The sequence below is a fragment of the Lineus longissimus genome, chromosome 8 (assembly GCF_910592395.1).
Source record: "Lineus longissimus chromosome 8, tnLinLong1.2, whole genome shotgun sequence".
Taxonomy (NCBI): Eukaryota; Metazoa; Nemertea; class Pilidiophora; order Heteronemertea; family Lineidae; genus Lineus; species Lineus longissimus.
Genome location: NC_088315.1, coordinates 18940501 through 18954229, shown reverse-complemented (window position 1 = coordinate 18954229; position 13729 = coordinate 18940501). Strand labels below are relative to the sequence as shown.

General features: G+C 43.9%; 1 protein-coding gene across 1 annotated transcript in view; it reads left to right on the top strand.

Moving 5' to 3' along the window:
- The first annotated feature begins 2884 nt into the window (after positions 1-2884).
- Positions 2885-13729, top strand: part of LOC135493010 (uncharacterized) — a 40801-nt gene continuing 29956 nt past the window's right edge. The window contains exons 1-21 of the mRNA XM_064779759.1: positions 2885-2946; positions 3420-3494; positions 3641-3709; positions 4418-4489; positions 4716-4799; positions 5610-5681; positions 6121-6192; positions 7127-7276; positions 7571-7648; positions 8021-8155; positions 8286-8435; positions 8636-8785; positions 9131-9196; positions 9914-10057; positions 10360-10503; positions 10774-10929; positions 11328-11471; positions 11762-11902; positions 12155-12361; positions 12643-12786; positions 13282-13518. Coding sequence (XP_064635829.1) covers positions 2885-2946; positions 3420-3494; positions 3641-3709; positions 4418-4489; positions 4716-4799; positions 5610-5681; positions 6121-6192; positions 7127-7276; positions 7571-7648; positions 8021-8155; positions 8286-8435; positions 8636-8785; positions 9131-9196; positions 9914-10057; positions 10360-10503; positions 10774-10929; positions 11328-11471; positions 11762-11902; positions 12155-12361; positions 12643-12786; positions 13282-13518 — 2552 coding nt within the window. The remainder of the gene's footprint in view (positions 2947-3419; positions 3495-3640; positions 3710-4417; positions 4490-4715; positions 4800-5609; positions 5682-6120; positions 6193-7126; positions 7277-7570; positions 7649-8020; positions 8156-8285; positions 8436-8635; positions 8786-9130; positions 9197-9913; positions 10058-10359; positions 10504-10773; positions 10930-11327; positions 11472-11761; positions 11903-12154; positions 12362-12642; positions 12787-13281; positions 13519-13729) is intronic.

Below are 13729 nucleotides of genomic sequence, written 5' to 3'. Positions count from 1 at the left end.
TTTGGACATCCGTTGTGCATGAATATGGTCACGACGCGACAGTTATTCAAAAAATGCCGATCGATAGCGCACCGAGAAAAACTTTTAGGAACGGGTTCATATCATAATTTATCACCGATAACGACGTAATATCGACGTTTTAAATCTTATCGACTATAGATTAGACAGTTTTCGAGGCTAAAACTTTTGATTTTTTTCCCGAGAAACTATTTCCTACTTGTGTATATCTTATTTTTCACGTTTTTAAAAACAAATGAATACATCATGCAGTACGGTACAATTAAGCTAACTGTCATGTTCGCTAAACGTATGTGATCATCTCAAAATGAACTGTAGCTTGTATGAATTATTCTGGAACCCGTTTTCATATATTTTTTTGAAGTGCTTTCTTGGAATTAATTCGCTGATCAGCTCACGCCGTTATCTCGGCGAGTAAAATTTTGTTTTCAAAAAGTCTACAAACTTGATAAATAACCCGGATTCGGCGAAATTGTTTGAACATGATGGAATATCTTGACGTGGCGACGCTTGTGTTGATGTCTGCTTTGCATGCAGCGATGGTACGGAGCGCCATCTCATTGCATGTGCAGTGGCGCCTCCTATTGGAATAGTTTGTACAGACCCCAGGGAATCAAATACCCGGATGGAGGTACGACCCTTTTTCTATTCTTTCTACCCATGTGTATACATTTTAGAGTACAACTTTGTTTTGGGAGCATGCTGCATACTGTTAAGTCCAGACGCATTGCAAGCCTTTCGAAAGCAATTATTCGCCAAAATTACAAACAAACACGTTATGTTCACATCTTTCTCGTGGCTCGAGGAATTGCCATCCAAAAACAATATGGGAGAAAGAAATTATTGGCAGAAATCTGTAGCAAAAATGTGACCTCCGAAAATCCAAAATGGCATCTACCTCGAGGCGTTACTAAATGTAAACACAGCTTCTCTTATGTTCAAGCGGGCAACATGTTCTACGGGATGTGGTCGTTCCCAAGCTCGTGGGTGGCAGCGCCGTATATGCTATCGGAAGGCAATCCCGTGATCAACTTCATGTACGAAGGAGGCTGCTACGACAGGGCCAAGGGTATCATCAAAGGCTGCTCGGCGGGACAACTGTGAGTACCGTCATCCTTCAAATTTTGCTAATTTGACTTTGTGTATATTGAACGTGGAGTATCAGCTCTGCCCACCAATATCGGCCGGTTTCCGCATCCCTTACAAACAACGGTTATGAATAATGATTACGAATTCTTGCAATCGAATGGATCAAAGGTACGCGAATACAAATAAATCGTCTTCGTAAATCATAGTCGCAATTCAATATGGGTTTGTTTGTTTTGAAATCTCCTCGGACCACTCTAACGCAATATGAATTTTACAGATCGTTCTCATTCTCGTGATGTTTCTTAACCTCCCCATTATTTTAAGGAAGTGACTACTTGGCAAGCCCGGCTTACCAAAACAGCGACTTTTTCTTGTCCTGAATGGAGAGCCGAACTCATTAATATTAAAGTAAAGTCTTCAGCTCGCCAAACAGGGTAGATTTTTTACCTGTTTGGCAAGCCCGGCTGGCCGAACAGGGTGGCTTTTTGGTGCTAATGGCAAGCGGCTCTCCAAACAGGACAAAAAAGATGCCTGTTCGGCGAGCGGCTTGCCAAATAGACCCGGCCTTATTTTAATTGCAGACAACTCAGTCACATCTCTTTTCCGAACATCACCAATGAAACGCTAACTGCAGGTGTCAGATCCATGTAAGTAGCTTTCAAGAACGCGTATTTTACTGAGTTTGGCAGGGTTCCTGGTATCTTTCACGACAAATCCTCAGGACGAACGTTTGCAGACTCGCCTACTCTTCAGCAGCGGGGTTCTTCAGTTACACAATAAAACCAATAGTGAAGGAACAAAACTGTTTTGGAGACTCATTTTGTCGCCGTGGTAGCACTCCTCCAGAAGGGTGTTGTAGGGTGCTATGTTGCACCCCTTATCTTGTGTTAACACCTTTATATATGTTTCCAAATTCATAAAACATTCATTTTGCATCGACATTCTGACAAGACTGAAACATGTGCATTGTATAGTATCCCCAGGTATGTGGCACGGCTTAACCCGCCGGCCATGAGGGAATTCCTTTATGGCCCAGTGGTTGGCGCGTTGGCCCCAGAGTGGAAGTTAAGCAACGTTGAGCGCGGTCAACCTTTGGATCGGTGACCGGCGCATGCATCAACTGAACGGAGTTATTTGTCAACAAATGTGTGATTTCTCTGATAATTTTTCATTTAAAATTAGCACCCCAGGGCACCCTAGGCTTCCTTCTCCGAGGGTTCCAATGAGCACCTTGGGGGTCTTTGAACCGCCATAGCACCCCTCTGTAACCCTTTTTTCTAAGTTCTAATAACATTCAGCATTTTTAGTGACGTCGCCCTGATTCTTGTGTTTCTAGGACTGTTTACAATGTCAGAAGCCTGGAGAACATCACCACCGATGCATTCGATAAAGCACCAAACTTGGCTGTTCTGTAAGTCAATACCTTTTCAAAGCTAAGGATTGACGAATGCCATTGAGGTCAAATTCTGATGTTTTTCCGCGGCACAGTGTGGTGTGGGAACCCGATGTCTCCGCGGGACGGTTGCCATGAAGGCACGCGCAGCACATGATCAGTGCTGATGGACGGGTCTCCTTTTTTTCTCGGCAGCCGTCGTGTGCACCGGCAGGTTGCTTCCTCGCCAATGTAATTTAAAGAACCATGCCTTAAATCATCACTTTTTAAAGGGGGTTATTAAAATTTTAACTCTTGAGTGTAACATTAAACTATAGGGAACAACCAGAGAGGTAACACCGGTATGTCATACATTATATCACCTTCTTCTTTGAATTCAGTGAAATGTGGAAGACATCTATCAAGACTGGTATCCCAAATCTCTCCAAGACAAAGGTGGCAAAAGTGTAAGTAGAGCGTAGTTTTCCTTTCCCCTGAACTAGATTTATTGAACAGATGACGTCGTTCCGTGACTGCTAACACGGGCGACCATTTTGGACCCACCACTCCAAGATTCTTGGAGAGAATCATGGGTGCCTGAGCATACCAGAGTGACATACCTCGTAATAATTGACACTCACAACCTACAAAACACATTCCACCCTTTGATGTCTTGTCTTGTGCGAGTGTTTTCTGTCTAAGCTTTGTTGGGGATGACCGATCGCTGATTGGTTGATTGATTCAGGTCTCGTCACGCACATGTGACCACGCGGCGTGATGGCGATCAGTGTTGGCAGAGAGAGAATATCAATCGATCTGCGCGGAGAATGGTACTCATAAGCGCCTGGAGTCCACCAAGTGGCCCCCTTCTCCTGCTGGTATCCCCTCTGCAAGTATTTTGAGGTTAAATGTTTATTTTGATATATTTTTCTTTCTCCAGAATGCTTCATGATTGCAAACTGTCGATGAACACTCTACACGCGGGTTACACGTGGCCATCCACACTTAAGGAAATGTACGTATTCTTCCGATACATTTTATAGTCATTTTTAATATTACCTTTTTCTTTCTTCATACATTTCACTCCATTGTGTCCATGTGTCGTTTCCGTCCTGAATTTCTTGGGAATGATCAGTAATTGAGATCCTGTTTATCTTTCAGATCCTTGGTCCAGAACAAACTCTACTGGTTGCCTCACAAGTACTTCACAGGAACCAACGTGGAGTATCTGTAAGTAACGATGAATTCCTCACTTACTGTATACGCGCGAGATGAGAGCTCTAATGGCTTTATAAACCCATTAGTATCTCAATTCAATTTTTTTGGGCTCCTCCATTAAGCATCATATTTGTTGACCATCTTAAACGTTTCTCAAATTGACCCTGACAATCTCTACTCACTTGGCTTACACCCGCTGGCTCCAATCGGAGCATACGTCGTCCTCCGACCCTTACGGTCTTCTGCGGCTGCCTCAGTGTGCCTCCATGAACGCGACAGGGACTTCATCTATTAAGGATCGCCTCCATGTGCTGTAGGATCTGCTTACCTATCGCTCCCCTTGTGGGTTCCGTCTGAGAGCCTGGCTCGCAATGCTGGCCCCTGGTGTTCTCAGAGCGCGACCAACTCGTCTCCATTTCCTGCATGTTCAGCACCTGGATTTCTATCCTCTCTTGTCGAGTTCTTCTCTGATCCTTGATCATTCCATCTGATGTGAGGATGTGCACACGAGTTACAAAACTAAACAGTTTGCGCGGACATTTCTTGGTGCTTCGCCAGCATAAAACAGGACGAATTTTCCATTGGAGTTGAACATGCCTCGATTAGTGTTGTCGCTAATTACCTTGATCTCAATCAGATAGGTTTCAGCAGTAGCTTTACCGATTCGGATCCGTATATCCAGGCGAACTGATCGTATCTATGCACTTTCTAATCTCTCAGGAGTTTGGCAATCAACGAGTTCTTCCAGTTTCCATCAGATGCAGTACAAGACATGAAGAAGTTGAAGTTTTTGTGAGTACGGTAAATGGGTTTAGCGGTCATGTTAGTACAACGACTCAGGGCTGTTTTTTGCTGCTATATTCCACCCCTAACTCTTCAATGAGTAAAAACCGCCATTTTTGATTTTTCATAAAATACATTCAATTACAACTCGACATCATTCAGTTTCGGCTCTTAGGTGACGAAATGGTTACTAAACTATGTGTAATATTGAAAAAAATGTTTTTCTTTGTTCCAGAAATATTGAGAGAAACAAATTGAAGTCCATATCGATACCGCATCTGAGGGGCTTGTCCGGGGATCGAAGTCAGCTAATGCACTTGTGAGTATGTATTATATACACGATTAGAGGCCTGGGTTGTCAAAACCAGCTTAGTTTATAACCGAGTCGTTCAGTCTTAACGTGAAATTTTTAATGGGTCAACTGAAAGAGATAACGTCAAGGGTTACTTAACGTAACCGTTAGGGATAACGCAACTATTTTGCTTTTGAACAACCTGGGTTGTGTTTGTCAAGCGATGATTTAATTTCGCTAACAATCTTGATTATAACTAGTAGTTTCGATGCCCTGTGAGGGGAGACGCCGTTTGGCGCCTTGATGTATAACTTTATCTGCTCTACCTTGGAGCTTCTTACGAGTGACGACGTGAACTTCACGTAGACCAAGTCTAAAAGCCTTTTAAGCATAACGTCAGGTCACGCACGAAAATAGTTCAGTTTGAGATCAATGCGTGGTTTCACCGTACCAGTTGAATGGTATTTTCCATTTAAGATATAACTTTTCTAAAATTGAGAATAAGGTGTGTTTAGAATGAAGAAAATGATGAAGTTTCAGTCCAATTGGCTTACTTATGTGGTTTTGAGGCTCCATTCAACCCGTCGTGTTGAAAAAGCTGACTCGCGGGTTAAAATACGTCAAAAATCATCCCCCAAACCCTGAAATTATCATGCATTACGTACAACGAAAATGTCATGGTTTGACAGGCTAGGATATGTCTATTTGGCTTTGAAAGCGTTCCTCCCGGATTACGTATCGGAAAAAGTTATGAGCATGTAGAAAGCACCGTTTTTAGGGGAAAACGGCTTAAAACTTTATTAAGTGGCCGTCACAAAATCTCTGTCTCCGTTTCAGCAACCTCAGTCGTAACCTGATTAATTATGTGCAACCGGGTGCATTCTCGCAGTTGAAATACCTCAAGATACTGTAAGTACAGGCGAAGCTGCTTGGCAATGTTTATCTTTTACGTGTCCTTGGTTTTTCTTCAGTGAAATTGGTAGGCCCGCTTTTGGTGTACATGTACCTTTGAGACGTACAATGGCGTAAACAAAGTTGGATCTGTATATCTCAGAAGAAAAAACTAGTTTTTCTGCCATCTTGGAATGTGTTACCATGTATTTCCCAGTTGCAAAAAAGATTGTTTTTTACTGAAAACTTTTGTGCTGTCCATCACATTGTCCATGAACCAAAAGTGACCCTTACTTATCCATCACTACTGGGAATAGAGACGAAATGCACTGCTGATCTACAGGCGTTATAGCCAGAGTTTATTTCTATCCACCTGTGACACAAAAAACACAGAAGGCGCTGGTCTTTACGCCAGTGGTCAAACGAACCTCTTTTAAAATGCTTCTTCTCGTTTCAGGGAGCTTCATGACAACAGGCTTCAGTACATCGCCCCTGGAGCATTCAGTAACCTGCCGCAGCTGGTTCACCTGTAAGTGATGTGTCCATCCGTACACCGGTTTACCTTCCCTCTTGGCCTACGGTAAACGATACGCTGCTGTCAGTCTCTATAGGCCAGAGCTCTGTATTAGAGACTGTGTACATTACGTGTACATTGCTGCACATAAGTTTTCGTTGAAAAAGTACCCCCAGGGCCGATCAATCATCACCAAATTGTATTTGTGTTAAGAAGAACCCTTTACCAATATCATAATAACATTTTACAACATTTCAATACCAATTGTCTGAGAAACAATGACTTTCTGTACAGCATATCCGTCAAATCGACACTCGCGCATTGATATGGCCCTACAGGTTCTAAACAGACCAGTCAGACAACATTTTCTGAAACATATTTATCAAAAAGCATATTTCTGTGATGGCCTGACTCTGTTGATTTGGAATAAACCACAGATTGAGAATTAATTCCACTTTGATCCACCCCAGCCATGTATTTATCACAACATGACATTTGATAAGCTCTATTTGACTGCGCCACATTTCCGATGGTGGATGAATACATGTGTCTGCCCTATCGACACTCTCCAAGCAGATCGAAGGATATTCTCTCTGCCAGTATAGACGTCCATTACGACATGAGGTCCCGGATGCGGTACAGGCTGGTGATGATATCCGAATCGACAACTCTATAGCGATCTATCAGCCTCACTGGCCACAACCCACAGAAAACACACGCTTAACCCTGGACATAAAGTGATCCATAATGTACATTGAAGAACTCTGGTATCTGGCTGATCAATCGCTATCTTTAATAACGACGTACGCAACTGCACCGGAGTCGTTGCAACTATTTTAAAAATGACATAATTTTTTCTCGATTAGCTTATGCCAGAGTCTTTCAAATAAATTGTTTTGAAAGACTCGGCTTATGCGAAGCTCATACTTCCATATTGTTTTATTTGTAGAGATCTCCACGGTAATCGAATGCAGACTCTAATACGGAGAAGCTTCGAGAACAACCCCGAGCTTCGGACTCTGATCCTACACAGTCAAGTTCCCAAGATGGCAGCCGTCATGTCGGGCTCCATGGCAAACATGAAGAAATTGACGACTCTGTAAGGGATGGCGCAAAAAAACGTTGTGGAATACATCTGAAATTGGGGATGGGGGTGATTCTTCAACATCAGCAGTTTCAAATACCTCTTACTTAAGTCGTAAATTGTTCAAACATCTTCTCTAATACATTTGATCATTCTAATTAGACTAAGATCATGGAAAACAATTAACAACCGGCCTGACATCATCGACTGGATCCCTGCGCCCATAATCACTGTCCTCATTGTCATCGTCATACACGTAGATTTGCAGCGCTTTCTTTCCTCTTCACGGTGCGTTAACCTTTCTTTCAGATACCTGGGGACAAATGCCCTGAAAACTTTCCCACACCCAGCCTTGTCAAATGAGGAATGGCCCAATCTGAAATCTGTGTAAGTATAGATGAAATCAACGATGTTGACACAAAGTCCAGGTGCCAGGAAAATGCATATTTGGCCCTTAAATTCTTTTGGGGAGGGCCCAAAGGCGCCCCCAGCTCCGACCACACCCTGAGTTATAGCACCCTATTTGCTATGGCGCCCCTATTCATAGCACCCTAACCCACGGCACCCTTTATAATGGGGTGCTGTATCAGCACCCTGTTTAGGGGTGTTGTGCGGGGTACCGTGTGAGCGGCGAGCTATGACACTAGGCGTGCCTCGAAGCACTCCTAGTTTTAGAGTGCAGCCTAGGCCCATCCGTACGGTTGATGTTCCATAGGCCGTTGTTTTTCATCAGATCAATCAAGCTGCCTTGTTTTCTAGCCATGTGGACAACAATCGCATTCGCAACCCGACCGAGTACGGCCTAGAGGCGTACCCTCCCCTGATGGCCACGGCGGGAGTGATCCGAATGAGGCAACATAAGAAATGGGTGACGACGCCCGACATCAACGAACTGTAAGTACATGAACATTAACCGAAAAATTGTGCACCTTTTTATATTTCTGACAAAAAATGAAAAATGTATGTCTCTAACTGACACTTTACTCTGAGCTTCCAATTCTTTTTAAACTTACTTTGTCTCCAGGAACTTTGCAAACAACTTGATCAAGCTAGTGACCCCGGATGAGTTCTGTGCCCTGAAGCGACTCAGGGTACTGCAACTGAACTCCAACCTCCTCGACGAGACTACACTTCCCGCCAAGGCGTTTGACTGTGTGAAGGACTTGAGGGTGCTGTAAGTCGTCATTGCTTACCTTTTTACTCTCGGCGACTTCATGTGAACTTCAAAATATGCTTACCCAAGCAAAGAAGTTAGATAAGATTCCTATAAGATTCTCAGTTGAGATACTGAAGTGAAACACTGTTGCGTCATGTCACCTTTCCAACATTTTTCACCTCATTCTATTTTTGTAAAATATTTCCTTTTTATTTCAGAAAAATGGGTGGCAATAGGTTCAAGGTCATTCCAGAGGCCATTACAACGCCAACGTCACTTCCTGTCATAGAGTTCATCCATCTTCATAGCAACTCGCTGACCTACGTCAAGTCAGGGACTTTCCACAACCTCCAGTCCCTAAAAGAAGTGTAAATAACATAATGTTCGTTGTGTGCATCCAACCACGAGAATGATAAATGTGACGCGGCGGAAATTCGTTGAAAAATCATCTGTATCCAGTTGTTCAAAGCCTGAAATCTCCGGGGTATTGACAGTCATATCCTCTACAATCATATACCATAATCCGTCAGAATACAATAGGGCCGGACACTCTTCTAGGGGGACATATTCTACTTCTACACCGGCGATGTTAAAATGATACCACTGACCTTTGCCTCAAGCGAAATCGGAATGCAATGCTATCTGTTCCCTCTTCCATGCCCGCAAAACGTGAACTTGCTGACTCTAAGTCGCTAAATGTTGTTTATTTACAGTGTTTTAGCCTACAACAAAATCATTGCAGTAGAGAACGACACATTCCATGATAACATTTTAGAAGTGTAAGTACCGCCTGGTGGTGAAATTGGTAGGCTGTCGCCCTCTCTCATCTTGGGTTGTATTCGACTCCCCGTTCCCCACTGCTCACGAACATGCCAAGAACGTGGACACGCGTTCTTGAGTCTCGAAAGCAAAATTCCTGTTCTCTGTTCCGTGTGGACGGGCCAACAAGCTGCGGCATGGCGGGGAATTTAAACCGTTTGCTTATTACTCAGAAATGCTCAATTTTCGTACCAACTCTCCCTTGTTTCTGCAAATGGTTCAGTCAAAATCGCAATGACATTGTCTGAAACAAGAATCACTTGGAATTGGCAAAGAAGCGACACTTTCGATTACCCTACCGAGCTCGTCCGCCATGTTTGTTCCCGGTCTGCTCTGGTCACGCCACACATCGGCGAGGTGTGAGATTAGGAAGCAAGTTCGTGTTCGCGCGGGTTTGACTCGTTGAAGAACATCGCTCTTTTTGTTCGTGGACAGGGAGTCGAATGCAGCCTTGGAGCTGATTTTTTGCTTAAAGACAAATTGACACGTTTTTCTCGGTTTCCCCTATTGGAAAATCTGCCTGGATTGTATGGAACCGCTCGAAAATAACAAACAGCCAAAAACGTTACACCGTCCTAAAGAATATAATTAACTGTAAACAGTTCTTCGGTTGAAACTTTTACACATCCTTTGGCTGGCGATGATCTCCAATGACCGCCTCTTCATTTTGTTCGTAGGTACCTCAACGGCAACAAATACAAATTCACCCACGAAGGTCCATTCTTTAACAAGACGAAGCTGGTGACACTCAGCCTCCAGGACAACGAAATCACGGAAATACCCGACATCGCCTTCTACAACTGCAAGGCACTCGACTCTCTGTAAGTTGAAAGGGCAACTTTGGCTTGCGATGTTGGTTCTTCATTCGAAAATGGCCTCCCGCAGGACCGTGCCTTCTCGATCCAAATGTGTTGGTCTTCATACGAAAACGGCTTCCATGGGCCGTGACTTTTCCAAACTGGATCATCGAAAGCTTCAATAAACAACGCAAGAGCCGTAGGCTTACTTAGTACAAGTCTGCGAAACCTCACTCGTAAGATTTGCGAAACCTCACTCGTAGGACTGGCGAAACTTTACTTGTAAGATTTGCGAAACCTCACTACGACTTTCTCGTTTTCGACAGAAATCTTGCTAACAACAAACTAGGCCGCCTGATGAAGACCACCTTCAAGGATGGCAGATTCAGCTACAGATTTACCGTTACTAATAACCGGATTAACTATATTGAAGACGGGACGCTGGCACACATAACTAGTGTTAGTTACTTGTAAGTACAGTAGGACCTCTCTATGAAGGACACCCTCGGGACTGACAAGTACTGTCTATGATAGAGAGGTGGCCAGATAGAAGTCAAATAGAATGGCAACAACCAATTACGGGTCAAATAGAATATAGAATGATGTTCATTGTACATTCGCATTCGCATTCGCAATTTTATTCATGGCAAGGCATTGCTTACGGGCAACACTTTGGACCGACTTCTGTTTTCATCAGTCTCGACTCACCCATTTAACCGCCATGCACATTTATGTTTTAGCTCCTTTAGCCATAACCGCTTGACGAGGCTCCCGATGGGCAAGGACTTCCATGATCTTTCCGTGACCTACGGCCTTGACCTCAGCCATAATCACATCCACACGATCGAGAGCGGCGCTTTCAAGAACATCAAGCTGACATTCCTCGGCGCAAGTTTGTGAGTAAAGAACAATTATATAGACCAGAATCAATCCTTTTGACGATTTCCTATCAATAAGATTTTGGACCTGATGCACTGTCAAATCAAATACATCGTTATTTTCCGAAAGCAACTTTTGCCTCACGAACCTTAAAAAAGAGCCCGCTGATTGGTTCATTCCAAATGAGCACACCGGGGTAAAGGCTTCGGCGCTCTTGATTGGACAATACCAATTAAGTTACCCAGAATACTCCCCCATCCCGATGGCTGCTTTTCGTCGACCTGCGATCAATATCAAACAAATGATTACCTGTTCTACCCGCAGACAAGTGATCTTTTTGTCACTCATAGCAGCGATTATAATCGCAAGTCGCAGCTCGCTTGACACTCTTTTTTGACTTTTTTTCTTTATTCAGGTTGCTTAATAATAACCGGCTACGGAAGGTTGAATCGTACGCATTTGTTGACATCGCCAGCGGTTCAGGAAACATCGGTCTCGGCAGTAACCCACTCCACGAGCTCGAAGAGTACTCCTTTGTAAACGTACGATGTAATACCATGTGCGTATTTCTAAACAATATTACATAAATACATTCGTTGTCTTAAATGTGAATAAGTCAACTACACTTTTCCCATCTTTGGTGGTTGTTGCTGCATCAGCAGAAATTTCGCTGTTATATTTTGGCGTAGGGAGTTTTCGCAATCCCCGAAACGCCAAGGGCGAACGCCTGTTCCATGGTTCGATGTCATGATCAGGAGCTCGAACAATGGGAGAGGCATTTCGGGGTATTTGCGAAAACTCCCTGCGAAAGATTTAGTGGTTTAGAGTAGAGTAAGGCTATCGTTTCAGGAATCTCCGAGGCATGTTCCTGTCAAATCTCCAGTCGCACACCTTCCACAATGTACGTGTGGCAACCACACTGGACCTCTCCATGAACAAGATCGCCTACATTGAAGAGTTTGCCTTCTCGCCGGTAACGGCAATGAATCTGTAAGTTCACGAAAACGCTACAAAGTTTACAAAAATTTTCAAGAATAAATCAATCCGATTTTTTTTTTCAATGACCTCTCACCAACAAAGAAATTACTCCGAATTCTATATCACTCAGGGACTTATTAACAATGTACTACGATTTTGTTTTATTCAGGAACCTTTCCAATGATGGGTTACTCCGAATTTCATTTTGTTCAGGGAACTTAACAACAATTGGTCACTTCGAATTATTTTCTATTTTCTATCCAGAGACCTTTCCAACAATGGATTACTTGGTATACGGGGCCAGATGTTTACGAAAGGCTCAAACGTGCAATACCTTCGTCTCAACCACAACAAACTGATCTCCTTGCTCGACGAGACGTTCGTTGGACTGACGTCCCAAATTGTGTACATCCATCACAACCAGTTGTTCGACTTCCCGAAAGCCCTTGGTGTTGTCAACCCCGTCGAGCTGTGAGTATTCCTTCAAACTGCGTCGAATCCCGCTAGGAGGCCCAGAGGCACGTGACAGAAAACGCATTGTTACGAATCGGGACACCTCTGTTCGGGTTGGATATAATGTTATAAACATTAACAACATTCTCATGCGCATTTATTTCACCCTGACTCGGAGAGGTGGGGGACCCTCGGAGAAAAGGGGTTCCTTCGAAAAGGTGGGGAAGCCTCGGAGAGGTTGCTGCTGGCCCCACAGGGTGAAAATGCGTCGATGTCAAGAGTCTTTCAATCATTTTCAGCGATCTCTCTTACAACAACCTCGAGGAACTGCCGCTGGATTCCTTGACCAATTTCACCAATCTCCAGTCGCTCAGGATCCAGTATAATAGCCTCACAAAGATTCCAGCGGGATTCCTCGGAAAGGCCAAGGCCTTAATGTTCCTGTAGGTACATTTACCTTTTAATTAGACCAATTACTCAGTACAATTGCATCAATATTTTCAGCAAACACCAGCTTATCACTCTGGTATCCCTGTTCTTGAGAATCTTAATTGTCTTCAATTGCTGTCGTAGGAGGAATCATAGGGAAAATGGGCAAGAAACACGTGGCTTTGAAAAGACGATGATGTTTCTAATTCTAAACTTTCTAAAGCGATTCTGCCTGGGCCGTAAGGGGCCGAAGACAATCATATCTCCTGAACAATCCAATTCCCAAAAAATTCCACGAATCAACGTATAATCAGTCTCTGCATCGTAACGATGCTCTTTTTTGCAATTAAGGTCATTTTTGATGATATACTTGCAGGGGGTGGGGTGGGGGTGGGGGTGGGGGGGGGGGGGGGGTGACGTATTGCGCAGACGAATTTTACCTAGGTACACTTAAACAGTTACCCTACAAATTTGCGATTGATCGAAACCTCTCTGTTACAATTTTGTAGTGATCTTTCTCGCAACAAAATATCCCAGATTGAAGAAGGAGCCTTCGTCGACAACCGAATCATACAGCTCATCAACCTGGCTTACAACGAACTCCAGCACTTCCCCGTCATGGATCCGAATGCGGCTAACTCGACCATCTCGTTTCCGAACTTGGGGACTCTCAACCTACAGGAGAACGACATACGGACGTTTGGCGTCAACGCATTTCACAGTGTCGGGAAGGCTTTCGCTAGTCTGTGAGTAGTGCCCGGCAAAAGGCAATCGGGAGATTTCGCAAAGCCCCCGAAACGCCCACGCGAACGCCTATCCCGTTGTTCGAGCTCCTGATCAAGATGTCGAACAATGAGATTCGCATGACGCCACTGTCATTTTATACTTCGAAGTTCGTTCGGGTTGCGAAACCTGTCTATTTTCCCAATTCTGGACACGTACAATAGTGCGTACACT